Here is a 16828-nt window from a genome sequence, read left to right as displayed (position 1 = left end):
CATGTGGTTGCTGGGAATTGAACTTAGGACCTCTTGAAGAGCAGTTAGTGCTCTTAACTGCTGAGCCATCTCTCCAGCCTTAACCAAATACTTTTAAGGAAGCAAAATTAAAGAAAAGTTAAACACATGAATATAAGAAAGAAAACTAGCTTAGTATTTTAGGGAAGTTTGAAGGACTCTTGGAGACTGATCCAGCTGGGTGGTGGTGTACGCTTTCAATCCTAAAACTCAAGAGGCAGAGGAGGTCAGATCTCTGGGAGTTTAAAGGCAGCCTTGTCTATGTAGTCAGTTCTAGAGCAGCCAAGGCTACATAGAGGCCCTGACTCAGAAAACAAACCCAAAAAAGACTCATTATTCTTTTAACCCACAATGGATTGAAATGACATACATTTTCATTGCTAATTGTATGAACAGACAATATTTGATGACAAAACAAGTTCACTTAGAACAAAGCTCTGCAGAAAAGCTGAGATGAAAAATTGGTCAGGGACAGTCATGACTGACAGCAGAGGCTGCCACTAGTGTGGCCCTGGGGCTTATATACTTGGGGCTATGCAAGTAAACTGTCTTGTTAGCATGAAGTGTTGAGGGAGTTGGGCGTGTGCTCCGAAAGGTTGTTAGAGTTTTGTCCTGTCAAAACCCTGCCAGGAAGCCTGTGGCTTTGAGCATCCTGATGTGAGAGGCCGGCCGGGTGTAATGCCTGCACTAGAGGGACTGAAGAGGAGCCCAGGGACGGGCCAGGCTCGGGTATGGCTAGACATGGTCTCAAACACAAAGACTAAGAAAACAGAACTTGTACATAACTGTATAAATTTATAACAATGTCTTAATTGGGTTATATTATTTATAATTTATATTATAGAACATATGCTTATAAGAACTATTAGCTACACCAATATAAAAGGTAAGATGAATATCGATACATTCTACAACATTTAAAAGACTAAAAATTATATATGGCTACAGGTGACTATACTTCCAATTTTTGTGACTAACCTTGATGTTAGCTAGGTTTTTACATTGTCACTCTTGTGTTCTCTGTGTGTTTCCTTTCATCTAAACTTAATACAATTTAAAGTTAATAGGCCTGGAGACCAGTTGATAGTATTGGCCTGTTATGCACACAGCCCTGGATTTCATCTCCATCTCTAAAAGCAAGCATGGTGGTGAACACCTGCAGTCCCACCCCGGCAGAGGGACCAGAAGTTCACAGTCATCGTTGGTTACATGCTGTGTTGGAGGCCAACCTGAAGCACATGGTGCCTTGTCTAAAACAATAGGAGAACTTTAAGTCATTTAAAGAAAATATGTAGTAATTCTATGTATTTTATTTTAATTTTGTAGAAAGGTATTTAATTCCTGACCTATAGTTGTATTGAACATAAATTGTAGTATTTATTAACTGGACGACTGGTTACAGAGTCAACATCAGCATGAATGAGTAGCTGTAGACAACACCTCTAGTACCGTAGGTTGGAGAATGTTGTAGGGAAGTAGTTTCTTACTTTCATTTTCCAAGACTTTTCTTTTTTGAACAGCATTTTATTATTTGTGTAGGTGTTCTGCTTATATTTCTGGCTGTACGTCATGCTCACGCTTGGTGCCCTCCAGAGTCCAGAAGAAGAAGGTGTTAGATCCCCTGGAACTGAAGCTATAGATGGTTGTGAGCCACTGTGTGGGTGCACACAGCTGAACCTAGGCAGTACTCTTAACCCTGAGCCATCTCTCCAGCCTTGGAAGATTTATTTTTATTTTTTATTTATTATTATTATTATTTATTTATTTTTTTTTTGGTTTTTTGAGACAGGGTTTCTCTGTATAGCTCTGGCTGTCCTGGAACTCACTCTGTAGACCAGGCTGGCCTCGAACTCAGAAATCTGCCTGCCTCTGCCTCCCGAGTGCTGGGATTAAAGGTGTGCGCCACCACGCTTGGCTGGGACAGAGCTTTGACTGGTGTTTTACATCACAGATGCAGCAAATATTTTGGTGATGGGTGTGGAAAATTCTGCAAAAGAAGGTGATCCCGGAACAATATTCTTGTTCAGGTAAGACAGGAATGGAATGGCTTTGGGAGGATGGTTTGTACCCAGATGCTTGTCGTCCCTCGGGTGGGGTGCGCCTCTCCTGGGATCTTCCCGTGCCAGTGCATGAGCAGATGCTTGTCGTCCCTCGGGTGGGGTGTGCCTCTCCTGGGATCTTCCCGAGCCAGCGCATGAGCAGATGCTTGTCGTCCCTAGGGTGGGGTGTGCCTCTCCTGGGATCTTCCCGTGCCAGCGCATGAGCAGATAGATGCTTGTGGTCCCTAGGGTGGGGTGCGCCTCTCCTGGGATCTTCCCGTGCCAGATTGTTGTAAGGAGATACGTGGGTGCTGGGAACTGAACCAACTGTTCAAACAAGTGCTGAGAGAGCAACAGGTTCTCTTAACCTCTGAGCCATCCCCAGCCCCCCCCGTAGATGTCATCTTACAAGATGAAAGGTTTTTTTAATAAATTTTAACAAACTTTAATAAAACAAATCATCTTTGCCTGGTATTTCTTTCACTGAATATGCAAATAGGGCAAAGCAGCCTTGTCATTGTCCTTTTGAGGCTCCATGCCTGGTGTCCTTCCTTAACTTCTGCAGCATTTCAAGTAAGATTTTAAGTTGCCTGTCAGATCCGTAAGAGAGGGACGCCGGCTCACATAGTCTTCCTTTTTGAGATTTGAATGAGTGACAGTGGCAGTAGCAGCCACATAAAACACATGCTGTCTCATTTTGTAACTGACAAAAGGAAGGATCAGCTGCATTTGGGGAGTAACCTATAGTCAGGGGACAAGTAACTATCAGAACAGAAAGATGGACATCCAAAAGAGTGTACACCGTAAGCCCGATATAGTAACGCACAGCCGTATACTCCAGCAAGCCAGGCTTAGTGATCCATCGAGTGACTTTACTCCCTTGTATTCTCAGTGTACTCTCAACTGGTGAGACCCTTTCACGAGGGTCACCTACAACCATCAGAAAACACAGATGTATATTATGATTCATAATCATAGCAAAATTATAGTTATAAAGTAGCAGCAGAAATAACTTTATGTTCAGGAGTTATCACAACATGGTATTAAAGTGTCACAGCTTAGGGAGATTGAGAAGCACTGTGACAAAGGCTACCTTACCAGCTTTCAGTTGACTCTGAGGAGTGTCTTCTGGGGGCTAGAGAGAGGGCTCAGCAGTTAAAAGCCCTTGCTATTTATTCTTGAGAGAGGGCCCAGCACATTCAATTCTCACCACATATATTGGTGGTTCACAACCAACTGTAACTCTAGTTCCAGGGATCTGTCACTCTCAGCTGACCCTTCGTGGGTACCAGTCACATACATACACAGTGCACATATATACTTGGAAGCAAAATAAATAATCTAAAAAGAATGTGTTCTCCCTCTGCCGAGGTTGACTCTCCTATTCTTGAATCAGGGAAGGAGCTGCTGTGTTCTGGAATGTGAAAGAAAAAACTGTAAGTATAATAAAGTATAAACGATAGTATTCTAAGAATAACTTGTCACTAGCACCCAGCAGTCTGAAGCCTGGAGTACGGGGACATCACACAATGCACAGTTGACAGTACTTATCCCATTTCCCTCACCTTACACAATATTCTGATTTATGATACAGCTGAATAAATGAGACACTCATAAGTGCAACCAATATACTATTTGTCATCCAGAACTCAGTAGGTGGAGGCAGGAGGATTATGAGATAGAAGCTAGTTCCTGAGTTAGAAAATCTGCCTCTAAAAAGAAGAGAAGAAGGCTGACTGGACATGGCAATCCGTGCCTGTAATCATGGTGCCTGGGCAGTGGAATCTCGGGATCGGCTACACTGTGAGGCCAGTCTCTGGGGTAATGGGAGAGGAACCTCTTCTCTGCCTCTCTGAAATCCTGATTCTCAGAGGGAGCCATGAATAATCTCAGAGAGATCCTTCTCTGTGTTCTCAGGGTCACTAAAAGGAGGGAGATACACACACCATGGGGGAGGGCAGGTGGGGATAACGAAGTGGATGGGACCAAGTGGCTGCCTGGCACTACAGAGACAGAAGAGGCCAATAACAGGCCCTGCCTTATGGGTGCTCATGAATAATTAAGATTCTAGGAGGTAGAGCTATTTTGGAGAGCGATTGGGAATAGTTACCAGAATTCTAAGCATGTATGTCTGTTTCCCACCCCTCTGTGTTCCCTCCCCTTCCCCTTGTCCCCTTCTTTTCAGTACTAACAGTAGTCACACTTCCAGGATGTTGGACCTCTGTCATAGGGCTGTAGCCATAGCTCTTAGCAGTTCTTCAAGAAATACCTCACAGCAGGAAGACATAGGCAGCAGAATTGATGCCCTGAGGTGGAAGAGCATGGAAATCATCCCACAGAATAAAGATTCGGGGTGTATAAAGAAATTGCACATCTTCCTTTAAAGAGAGTAGCAGTGAAGATGTCGATATGTACAGCATTGAAGTGGTAACATTGTTACCGCTAAACTTCCTGATATGCTGAGCCACCACAATGGCTGGGCACTCCCAAACCTCCCTGCGGCTAATACACTCCCCCCTCCGATATTCCTGAATTATCACTTATTAAAACCTTTATTCTATCCTGGTCGCCACGGACTGAGGCTGGTAGCCCGCATGGGGCACAATCCCCGACTCTTATATGTTGGCAGTGTTTTGGTCTCTCTGTTCTACAGGTCTCAGGCCAGGACCTTCTCCTTTGTGGGCGACAGTGATTCTCCTCTTCCCTTGAGTCCCCCCTGACACCCAACCTCAAAGTCCTGCCTCTGTCTCCCTGCTCAGCTATTGGCTGCTAACAACTTTGTTTACCAATTAGATCCAGCTGTGTCAAAGACCATCAACGTCTCACACGCTGACATGCAAGTTTCCATTTCATTTGGGAACCCAGTTAACATAATACAAGCAATAAACCAAATACATAATATAACCCCATTCATATAAAAAATGACACATATGCTCATAGAAAACATGTGGATGCATGTGGGTCTGTCCTTAGCCCTGCATAAACAAACATGTGGAAGGATATTCACTAAGTACAACCACAGCCACCTCAGCAGCAGGACTGGGGACCCTTTCCTTTCCTTTCCTTTTCCCTCCTTTTCCTTCCCTTTTCTTTTCCCTCCTTTTCCTTCCCTTTTCTTTTCTTTTCCTTTCTTTCTTTCTTTCTTTCTTTCTTTCTTTCTTTCTTTCTTTCTTTCTTTCTTTCACCACAGCAGCAGGACTGGGAACCCTTTTCCTTCCCTTTTCTTTTCTTTTCCTTTCTTTTCTTTTCTTCCTTCCTTCCTTCCTTTCTTTTAAAGATTTATTTATTATTATATCTAAGTACACTGTAGCTGTCTTCACACACCAGAAGAGGACGGTGTCAGATCTTATTACAGATGGTTGTGAGCCACGTTGTGGTTGCTGGGATTTGAACTCAGGACCTTCAGAAGAGCTGTCAGTGCTCTTAACCGCTGAGCCATCTCTCCAGCTCCGGATACTTTATTTACATTTCAAACGTTATCCCCCTGGGGACCATTTTCTAGACCTTCCTGTTGCTTTAGCTTTTGTTAAATTTAGCTTACGTTTGAGCATTTTGTCTGCATGTTTGTATATGCACCATGTGAATGCTGGATGCTCTAGGGGCTCAGGAGATGACATCAGGTCCTGGGGAATGAATTACAGTTACATACTCTGTGGGTGCTGAGAACTGAACCCAGGTCTTCTGCAACAAATCCAATTAACCACTGGGCCATCTCGCCAGTCCCGGTTGCTTTAGTTTTTACAAGTAATTTGTTCAGGTTTTTTTTTAAGAGACTTAACAAATAAACTATAATGTTAGGAGTGATTTTCTTTCAATTGCTGGATAATGGTGATTTTTATTTTCTTTTTTATGCCCATTGGTTAGTTTACTACAGCCCATTGGTTAGTTTACTTGTCAGGGTGAACTTGTCTTTTCTTTAAAAGCTAAGATTCAGAAAACATGCTGTTGAACTAGTGGGAGCCATTTATGAAGAAGTCGGTGTAACGCAAGCGAATGCCCTTCTCTCCTAGATGAAGCACGTGATGCAAGTTCTAGAGAGACACGAAACCCAGCCCTATGAAGTGGCTCTCGTTCACTGGGAGAACGAAGAACTCAACTACATAAAGACAGAGTAAGCAGTTTCTCTGCACATGCATGACGAGGGGAGAGCGGTGAGGCCAAGCAGAGATTACTGCAAATCGATGGAGAGCCTTTAAGCTACTGGTACACACCCAGCACCCACACCAGAGAACAGGATTGGTGTTTAACTTCTCACGGAATCAGCTCAGTCAAACAAATACAAGTCTTACTCCAAAATTAAAATCGTATTCTTGGTGAGCAACCTAAATTAACATAGCACGGCTTTATCAGGTGGGCTTATCAGATTGTTCCGGGAAGGATTTACTGTTAAGTAAATCCATGTTTTCCCAGTTGACTTTGCGACAGAACTACAGTGAGCAGATACAGGAGAACCACTTTGAGAATGGTGAGGCCTGACAGCATTCTCGGGTGAGGAGGTGCACGCGGCCAGGCAACAACCTACCTGAGTTTCTAACTATAATTTAAACCCTACTCAGCCTCCTCAGTGCTCTGACTACAGGCTTAAGCCTTAGGTCTAGCCTGTTTGTTCTGTGGAATTACTAATCTACTAGATCTTTCTATTGAGTCATTTTTTTCCCTGATGTTTTTTTACTGATGAACATTTGACAATAAAGTTTATTGTAGAGTTGAAAAGATGACTCAGTGGTCAAGAGGACCCAGTTCAGCCCCCAGCACCAGCTCAACAGCATGTATTGGCTAGGCAGAGTAGCTCAGACCCGTAACCCCAGCACTCAGAAGCTGAGGCTGGAGAATTCCCATGAGTTTGAGCTGGCCTAGGCTACAGTGTGACACTGTCAAAATATAGTAAAAAAGTTCACAAGTTTTACCCGACATTTTTGTGGGTTAATTCCTAGGAATAGAATTATGTGGATCAAAGGGTAGGAGGACATTTATAAAATGTAATAACAAATTGTTGCCAGGCTAGCGACTCCCACCTTTAATCTCAGCACTCCGGAAGCAGAGGCAGGTGGGTCTCTGTGAGTTCTAGGCCAGCCTAGTCTTATAGAGCAAGTTGCAGGAGAGCCAGGTCTGCACAGAGAAGCCTTGTCTCAAACAAACAAAAAAAAATTGTCAAAGTGGCTTCTAGAAGGTGTGAGGTGTTTTTCAGAAGAGCAGCTGCTTTTAAGATTTCAAAGCTGATTTTTCTTTTCTTTTCATAGGGGACAATCAAAACTGCACAGAGGGGAAATCAAGCTAAACTCTGAGCTGGACTTGGATGACGCCATTCTAGAGAAGTTTGCGTTCTCCAACGCTCTCTGCCTCTCAGGTAAAACGTCCCTGCTTTGTGGATGACCCAGATATCATGTTCTTAAGCACTAGATGATGATTTCAGTCTCAGGACACCCCTGATATTCCGTTTCTCCTTAGAAATGTATGAATTTATAGTGCCGTTGTTACTGTACTGTTAAAGCCCCACTTCTCCACAGTGAGTTGCTTAGTTCCTATTCCCGGCACTGCCTTTGTTCTCTCCTCTCCACGGCTGCTCTACTCGGTGCTCTAATTCAGAGATAGCCCAGCTCGTGTGCTGAGAGCTGGAAACCATGGGTGCTGTATAAGGCCTCCACTGTGCAGCCTCCTCTGTGCTGGGATTCGCTCACAGCCCTGAGGAATATAAGAAAGGCCATGAAACTCTAACCCCCTGCCTCACGCACAGCACTACCTGTAAGGCTAGGTGTGACTTGTGCCCTCTGAGTTTCAGAGACATGAAAAAATATGGAATTCTAGGAGATAGACCAGTGTTCTTCCAGCAGACTTAGAAATCTACAGTCCACGCCCTCCTTTTCTTTCTTTAACTTCTTTTATCTTTGCCTTTGAAGTTTTAGTTCTTTGGCATTTTTTTTTTTTTTTTGGTTTTGTATTAAAATTACTAAAAATGTCATTGTTGGGCTGGGGTGGTGCACGCCTTTAATCCCTGCACTTGTGGGGCAGAGACAGGCAGATTTCTGGGTTCAAGGCTAGCCTGGTCTACAAAGTGAGTTCCAGGACAGCCAGGACTATACAGAGAAATGCTGTCTAGAAAAAAACAAAAAAAGGGGCTGGAGAGATGGCTCAACGGTTAAGAGCACTGACTGCTCTTCCAAAGGTCCTGAGTTCAAATCCCAGCAACCACATGGTGGCTCACAACTATCTGTGATAGGATCTGATGCCCTCTTTTGGTGTGTCTGAAGACAGCTACAATGTACTCATATAAAAAATAAATAAATCTAAAAAAAAAAAAAATACCCCAGGAAAAAAACCAAAAAACAAGTAAGTAAATAACTAAAATTATTGACTATATGGAATATCATGTGACATTTCATTGCCTTCTCGTGTCTGAGCCATACTTAGAGGGCCGGGGTGAGGCTCGAAGTCATCAGGACTCAGGTTGCGGGTATGAGCTCCATGCCCAGCTGTGTATTTGCCTGTTAGTGAGGGCAGCAGAGGCCCTGTGCACTCTGAGCACGTGAGCATGACGGTAAGGAACTCCCCTCTTCCTCTTCCCCAGTGAAGCTGGCTATTTGGGAGGCAACCCTGGACAAATTCATTGAGTCGATCCAGTCCATTCCAGAGGTAATTATATCAGCTCTCTGCTTTTATCAAGACTTGGGTTCTTTGGGGAAAGGACTAATTGCTCAGCGTAATAATATGCATATTTGAATATAAATAGTAACTAGACCATAGTAAGACACTTTCAGTTACACAAGAAGCGATGAACTAAGGACCAGGAATCCCACATTGGCTGTGACTTGAGATGACTGCAGTGCTCTCAGTGTGATTCAGGGAAGGGACAGCACTGCTGGGTGGAGCCCAGTGGGGACATGCTTGTCCTGCACTCACAGAGTTCCAGGTTTTTACCAGAACGGAATAATACGATCAGTCATTCTTGGGAAGGAGAACCCACTTTACAGTTAAGAGATAAGGAGTGGGGCTACAGAGACGGATATGCAATTGAGAGCACTTGCTGCTCTTGCAGGGAACCTGAGTTCCCAGCACCCATATGGGGGCTCACACCTGCTTGTCACCCCGGTTCCAGGGTATCCAGTACCTGATTCTGGTGTTCACTGGAACCAAGCACTCATGTGACGCACAGATATACGTGCAAGCAAATACTCAGATAAAATAAAAATAAGTCTAAAATGAGAGACGAGGATTGTTTACCATTGAAAAACTAAAAAGGATATATTAGCTTTCTCTACCAACATTTTAGTAGGAAAGAGTTACTTTGGTTCACACTTTGGTAGGTTCATTCTGTCGTGAAGCAGGTGCACTAGCTTAGGCCTTGGCAAGGCAGCACCGTGTGGCCAGGAGCATCTGCTAGGACGAGTGCTCACTTCATAGCGGCCAGCGCGCAGTGAGAAGGGGGACAAGGATCCCAGCAGCCCTTCAAAGCTGTGGAGCCGGTGGCCTATGGCTCCATAACCATTTTCCAGTGACACAAGTTGTGCATAAAGCCTTGGACAGATGGTCTCTGGGGACCACTCAGAGTCTGGGCAGTAGCAGAAAGAATGAGAAGCCTGAGGGTGATAAAATTCAGAACTCTTGAGATGAGTTAAGACATTTCACCTGACCAGGTGAAAGGCACAGGCCTTTAATCCCAGCACTCAGGAGGCAGAGGCAGGTGGATTTCTGAGTTCCAGGACAGCCAGGGCTACACAGAGAAACCCTGTCTCGAAAAACCAAAAAAAGAAAAAAGAAAAAAAAGTGTCAGTGTTTGCTGTGATGTCTGTAGGATAACGGAAACTGTGCCTGCTGGAAGGGGTGCAGGGTTTAATACTTTCTGACTGCAGCTCATGGCACCCACAAAGGACCATTGTGTATGTGGTTTTGGGTTTTTGTTTTGTTTTATTCCCAAACAGGCATTAAAAGCTGGGAAGAAAGTCAAACTGTCTCATAAAGAAGTTATGCAGAAAATGGGTGAGCTCTTTGCCCTCAGGTAAAATGTTCTCTTGTAAATGAAAGATTTCCTTTAAGACAAAAGGAAATAAGCAGGAAAACCATTCCCCACCCCCGAGCTCCCACCCCCATGAGGAGCAGCCAGGCTCTGTTAGGACCGTCGGGAAATCTGATGGGTTCACAAGAGCAGAACTCATCTACATTAAGCCTGTCACTCAGCACAAGACCCCCCAAGAAAGCAGGACAATGGCTGCAGGAAGCTTTACCCCTTTACTGAGGCTGACGCTGCACAGTAGGCAGCTGAGATGAGCTTGTCACTCAACTGTGCTGAGTTCCTGTCTTTGTGGAGGGATGCATCCTGGTTGCGGAGGTCTCCCTGGACAGTGTCATCCAGTTTCCTTCTGAGTGAAGTGCTCAAAGCTCGTTGTAGATGTTTTCCTGAGAACTGTCATCCCACATGCCCACCACAGGAGGGGCCCAGCATTTCAGCATCTGTGCTTCTTACCATAGGGCATTCATCAAGAACATCCAACAGTAGAGCCACACAGACTTTGTGTTCTGTGAGAAGTAAGAGAGATTGTGTTCCCCTGTTCTCTAACACAAACATAATCTGTAAGCAAATTATAATTCCCAAACTCAAAAGTTAGGTCTAAATAGATTTAATTCTCAAATTGAATAGTTTCTACAAAGCCTAACTTTCCTTACCCTGTGTTTTTAATCTTTACAGTGCAAGTGCTTGTGTATTATTACAGAGAGTGTGACAGGCCAGCAGGTGGCTCACTGGTGAGGCACTTGCCACCAAACTTGACAACCAGAGTTTGATCTCAGGAACCCAAGGAAAAGCTTGGAAACACAGAGGCAATCCACAAAGCTGTCCTCTAATCTCTACATGTTTCCATTCCCACACACACACCATACACACACACATACACATACACACCATACACACATACACACACCATACACAAACACATTAATAATTCTTTTTTAAAAGAAAAAGAATAGGACTAGAAAGCAATTAAGAGTCTTGTTGCTCTCCCAGAGGACGTGAGTCTGGTTACCAACACATCAGTTCCCAACCACCTGTACCTCCAACTCTAAGTCTGACACCTTCTTCTGGCCTCTAAGGACATCTGCACACACACACACACACACGCACGCACACACATCTGCACACACACATCTGCACATACACACGCACACACACATCTGCACATACACACATGCACACACATCTGCACAGACACACACATCTGCACACACACCTACACACACACACATCTACACACACATAAATAAAAATAAACCCCTTTTAAAAAAGAGATGTAATGATCTGTGAAAAGAAACAAAGCTAAATCTCTTAGGTAAAAAGTTAGGTCTCGGTCCTCCAGTGCAGCTCAGTTGGTAGCAAGTCTGTCTAGCATGCACAGAGTCCTGGCTTGGATCCCCAGCACTTCATGATCAGAAGTTCAAGATGATTCTCAAGCTAGTAAGAAAGTTTGAGGCCAGGGTAGATTACAAGAGACACACTCTTTCTTTTTCCCTTTCTATTTCTATTTCTTTTTCTTCTCAGTCAGCCTTGTTTGAGCTCAGAAATCTTCCAGTCTCTGCCTTCCAAGTACTGGAATTATAGGCATGCACCAGTATGCCTGGCTGAGACCTTGTTTTTAAAAAGTTAAAAATTACCAGATACGGTGGTGCATGTGGTGGGAGGAAGCAAAGGCCAGTCTGTATATGCTACAGTAAGTTCCAGGTCAGCCAAGGTTACAGTCTCAAAATAAAAACAAACAAACAAACAAACAAAATAAAGTTGCAAATTATTATATGGCATTATTCCATTTGCATAGCAAAAATATTTTTATTTCTCTTAATATAAACATAATCGAACCTGTACATGGAGAAATATACAGCCATCCTTAGAGAGTAGAGGGTTTGGAATTGTTTGGTAGGTTAAACAGACTCACCACTGTATCCAACATATTTTAAAGAATGAACAGCTACTTGTATTTATTTTACTATGTGTCTTAGTTAGGGTTTCCATTGTTACTACAAAACACCATGATCGAAAAGCAAGCTGGAGAGAAAAGGATTTATTCGGCTTACACTTCCATATCATATAGCTCATCGTTGGAGGAAGTCGGGACAGAAACTCAAGCAGGGCTGGAACCTGGAGGCAGGAGCTGATGTAGAGGCTGTGGAGGGGTGCTGCTTACTGGCTTGCTTCCCCTGATTTACTCAGCCTGCTTTCTTATAGAACTCAGTACACCAGTCCAGGGATGGCATCACCCACCATGGGCTAGACCCACCCTGCTTGATCACTAGTTGAGAAAATGCCTTCCAGCTGGATCTCATGAGCATTTTCTCTACCGAGGCTCTTTCCTCTCTTTAGCGTATGTCAAGTTGACACACAAAACCAGCAAGTGCACTGTGCAGCATCAATTTTATTTTTTTTTAATTTTTAATATTTTTATTACATATTTTCCTCAATTACATTTCCAATGCTATCCCAAAAGTCCCCCATACCCCCCCCCACTTCCCTACCCACCCATTCCCATTCTTTTGGCCCTGGCATTCCCCTCTATTGAGGCATATAAAGTTTGCAAGTCCAATGGGTCTCTCTTTCCAGTGATGGCCGACTAGGCCATCTTTCAATACATATGCAGCTAGAGACAAGAGCTCCGGGGTACTGGTTAGTTCATCATGTTGTTCCAACTATAGGGTTGCAGATCCCTTTAGCTCTTTGGGTACTTTCTCTAGCTTCTCCATTGGGAGCCCTGTGATACATCCAATAGCTGACTGTGAGCATCCACTTCTGTGTTTGCTAGGCCCCGGCATAGTCTCACAACAGCATCAATTTTAAAGTAAGCTCAGACATCTAACACAAAGGGATAGGTAAGAATTAAGTCAGCCAGTGTGGTAGCACACACAAACCGTAATGTTCCTAATACACTAGAGACTGAAGCTGCCAGTGCCAAGCTAGCCTGAGCTACATAGGAAGTTCCAGGCCAGGCTAACCTACAAAGCTAGCAGAAAGGAACCTAGGGTATTTTTGTCTGTCTTGTGTTTGCATAATGACCGAAAGGATATAGAGGGACCTTAAAGGTGGTCAGTGAGTGAGATAGGAAAGCTGCAGGTAAGAAAAGTGAGGCTTATTGTGTCACCTTATTTCTTCCTGGTGTTGTTTTAGGGTGCACAGGTGACTACACTTCCCCAATATTTTTTGAAGTTACTTTTAAGAGTGTGCTCACATGACACAATGAAAATATGGGCTAAATAGTGGATGATTTTTAATTCACCATAAGTAAGCTAAGCTGTCCTTTTTTTAATTTAGGCACCGAATAAACCTGAGCTCAGATTTCTTGATCACCCCTGACTTCTACTGGGACAGAGCGAACCTGGAAGAGCTTTATGACAAGACCTGCCAGTTCCTTAGCATCACTCGAAGAGTTAAGGTGTGGTGCATGCCTGTATTTCCAGCACTCGAAGGCAGAAGCAGGCCGAGAGTTCCAGGACAGCCAGGGCTACACTTGGGCAGGGTTTGTGGGGAAATACATTCTCTGCTACAATTAGTATGACTGAATTTTTCAGCATTTGGAGAAATACTCTTTGGATTCCCAGTTCCTCGTGTCCCCTCTGCTGTCACTTTCCAGTCTCTCTTTCTCGGGAGACAGACAGGACAGTTGCTCTCAGGACCAAGCTGGTCTAGAGATAACCTGACAGCCTTGACCACCTGAAGGAAGGTATAAAACATAATGGTTACAAGAGGAATTTTAGATACAAAATATCACGCTGTAGCCCAGGCTGGCCTCAAGCCCCATGCTCCTCTTGTCCTAGCCCTAGTTCTTGGGTTACAAACATGAGTCACATTTGGCTCCACTTCTCAGCTTTCTGTGCCTAAGATTCACTCCCGAGATTTCCCTGTTGTTTTTAATGCTTGTTTCCTTGTTTGTTTGGAGAGTAGAAGTCTCACTATATTGCCAGGCTGGCCTTGGACTTGGGAATCCTGCCTCAGCCTCCCAAGTAGCTAACCATGATTTTTCCTTTGCATGTTACGTGTGGTGTGATATTTCCTTGTGTTCACTGTATATCTACATGTAGATGTGCACATGCATTAGACACTAGAGGGTAACTTCAGTCTTCCTCTGTAGTAGTTCCATATTCCAGATGTCTGAGACATTTGCTAATCCAGGCTGTCTGGACAGATGAAACAAGTATGGCTTTCCTGATTGGAGAATACACAGGCTGAAGATGAAGATGTGAGGGAGAGACCAAAGTTGTGAGTCAATGAGGCCTCTCCAGCACTTGGCATCAGCTAACCGCGCTACATTTTCCCTAAAACTAGCAGCTGACAGCAGCTTTGTCCTAGTTCCTGGGCCAGGGCCTCTCATAAGGCTGCAAGCAATTGCGGCCTGCCTGCCTGGGAAGAACCCACTTCCTGCCTTTTCACATGGCGGCTGATACAGTAAGGCTTCAGCTCCTTACCACAGACGCTTCTGCACAGGGCACCTACTAACCGCTGTGTACACGGTAAGACAGTGCTAGAGAACACATGAGGCAGTGTTGAACTGCCGAATTACAGGCCCAGGCAACTCATCCTTTTGCTGTGTTCTGTTTAAAACAAGTCGGGAGGCCTGCTGACTTTTTAGCAGCCTACTTCATAAACACTGACCTACATATCCACATAAGACCCTGGCTACAGAGTGAGTTAGAAGCCAGCCTGGGTTCCATGAGACCCGGTCTCAAAAGGACATTGATTCCCAATGGAGCGAGGCTGGCAGGCGAGGGATCAGTGAGCTGTAGGGGAAGAAGTGGGTGCATGAGGTTTCTCAGACGAGGATGCTTGGAATGGGCGCATGCGATGCAAATGCTCTCTCCACTTCTGAAAATAAAGCCTCTTGTGACAAGCTTTTAGGTGCAGCCATACTAAAGTATTCTAGTTTCCCCTTTGATGTCTCTTGGTGTGCTTTGTTGTAATCGTCATTACCATGAGATGTAGTATGACTGCCACCAGGATGTAGGCCTGTTCCCACATAAGCTTAAGGAATTGGTCAGGCTCTAGCCGTGAGCTCAGGGCTGTATACTGCTGCCTGCACCACCACCACGTTTCCTGACCTCTGCTCCCCCTTTCCTTGGAAATTCTTACCGGATTCATAGAGCTGCATTTCCCTTCCTGGGTCTCCAAGTGATCTCAGGCTCTCCGTACTGACATTCGTAGGTATCCACTAAACTAGCAGTTAGTCTCCAGAGTCTGAAATGGCTTCGGCTTTGGCTAATCCAGCTTTGAACTAAAGAAGACTTAAGTTTAATCATCAAGGGACTTCTTGTTTCAAGATGGAGTCAGTGTAGCTTTGGCTGGCCAAGAACTTGCTGTGTAGATCATGCTGGCTCTAGATTCTGAAATCTGCTGCCTGCCTTTGCTCCAGGGACTGAGATTTCACAATATTGACCTACAGGAAAGCTCCTTGTCTTATGTAGGTCTGTGAGGAGTTACAGGCAGCTGTGAACTGCTGATAGGAGTTCTGGGGAACAGCCTAGGGTGTCCTCTGCAGGAGCAGTCACACTCCTACTGCTGAGCTTCTTCCAGGCCCCAGGAGTCTTTAAAGTTGTTATAGGAACACTGCACAGATTGTTGTTAAAGCAATAAAGTTGGGAAGGAACATGTTCTCTGTGCTGTGGTCACAGTTGAAATGGAGAGAGGATCTTAAAAGAGGCCAAGACTAAGCAGTAGACAAAGACAAAAAAGGACGGCAGTGCCACCCTGACATTTATAGGTTAGAAGCTACAATGTGATTCTATCAACCGCTGGGTTCTGTGTGTTGAACAACCCTAATTGGTAAAGCAGTTAAATGCTCTGTGCCAAACCCTGAATATGACCTGCTATGATGCTACAGTCCCTGCCTAGACTGCTGCTCATATTGGCCAAACCTGCACTAAGTATAACTGTTCCGACTTTACAGCTTTCAGAAGTGCACAGGTTCTCAGTAGGTAGATAGCTAAGCTCATATCCAGGGTAAAGTCAGATGCTATTGGTGCAACTCCCATCCACGTCCCACTCCAACCAGCCTATCCAAGGCGTCATAACCCAGAACCTTTGTCAGTTCAGCTAGTGGGGGTGCCATCTAGTGGTGAGTTTCTGCTGTTACAGGTACTACATGTTTGAGTAAAAAGCCTTAGCTTAGCTCCTGTGCAGAATCAGTCTTTGTCATGCTTAATAAAGTTTCTTGTTCCCGTAACAAAATAACATTTCTTAAACATCCATCAGTCATGGATTAGTATGCAGGGTTTCTTTTTAAACTGCAATACAAAGGGACCAAGAAATATAACTGACTTGGTAGTTTAGTTTGCCCATCAAGCGTGAAGCCTCAAGTTCAGTCACCAGCACTGTTTACATGTGGTGGTCCATGGAATACCAGCATTCCTGGAGGTGGTAGCAAGAAGACTTAAGGCCACCCTAGGTTACATGAGACCCCCATCTCAAAATAAGTGAGTGCTGGAGATGGCTTGATTAGGAGTGTTTCCTGTACAGAGTTAAGATCCCAGCATCTGCCGGGCAGTGGTGCTGCATGCCTTTAATCCCAGCAGTCAGGAGGCAGGCAGAGTTTGAGTCCAGCCTGGTATACAGAGGGAGCTCCAGGGAAGCCAGGGCTACACAGAGAAACTCTCTCAAAAGAACAAACAGATGGGGGCCAGGTGTGGTGGCGCACGCCTTTAATCCCAGCACTCAAGAGGCAGAGGCAGGCAGATTTCTGAGTTCAAGGCCAGCCTGGTCTACAGAGTGAGTTCCAGGACAGCCAGGGCTACACAGAGAAACACTGTCT

At 44.6% G+C, this 16828-nt stretch overlaps 1 protein-coding gene across 7 annotated transcripts in view; it reads left to right on the top strand.

Annotated features, from left to right (window-relative positions):
• The window catches only part of Rmnd1 (required for meiotic nuclear division 1 homolog), a 30658-nt gene that overhangs the window by 12644 nt on the left and 1186 nt on the right, over window positions 1-16828 (top strand). For all 7 annotated transcript variants that reach the window (XM_029482477.1, XM_021173770.1, XM_029482475.1 and 4 more), the window contains 7 exons: window positions 1970-2045; window positions 3454-3493; window positions 6068-6168; window positions 7298-7404; window positions 8623-8687; window positions 9974-10050; window positions 13342-13462. In XM_029482477.1, coding sequence (XP_029338337.1) covers window positions 1970-2045; window positions 3454-3493; window positions 6068-6168; window positions 7298-7404; window positions 8623-8687; window positions 9974-10050; window positions 13342-13462 — 587 coding nt within the window. The remainder of the gene's footprint in view (window positions 1-1969; window positions 2046-3453; window positions 3494-6067; window positions 6169-7297; window positions 7405-8622; window positions 8688-9973; window positions 10051-13341; window positions 13463-16828) is intronic.

Source organism: Mus caroli, chromosome 10 (assembly GCF_900094665.2).
Source record: "Mus caroli chromosome 10, CAROLI_EIJ_v1.1, whole genome shotgun sequence".
Taxonomy (NCBI): domain Eukaryota; kingdom Metazoa; phylum Chordata; class Mammalia; order Rodentia; family Muridae; genus Mus; species Mus caroli.
Note: the sequence above shows the minus strand (reverse complement) of the source record. Positions and strands in the feature narration are given on the sequence as shown.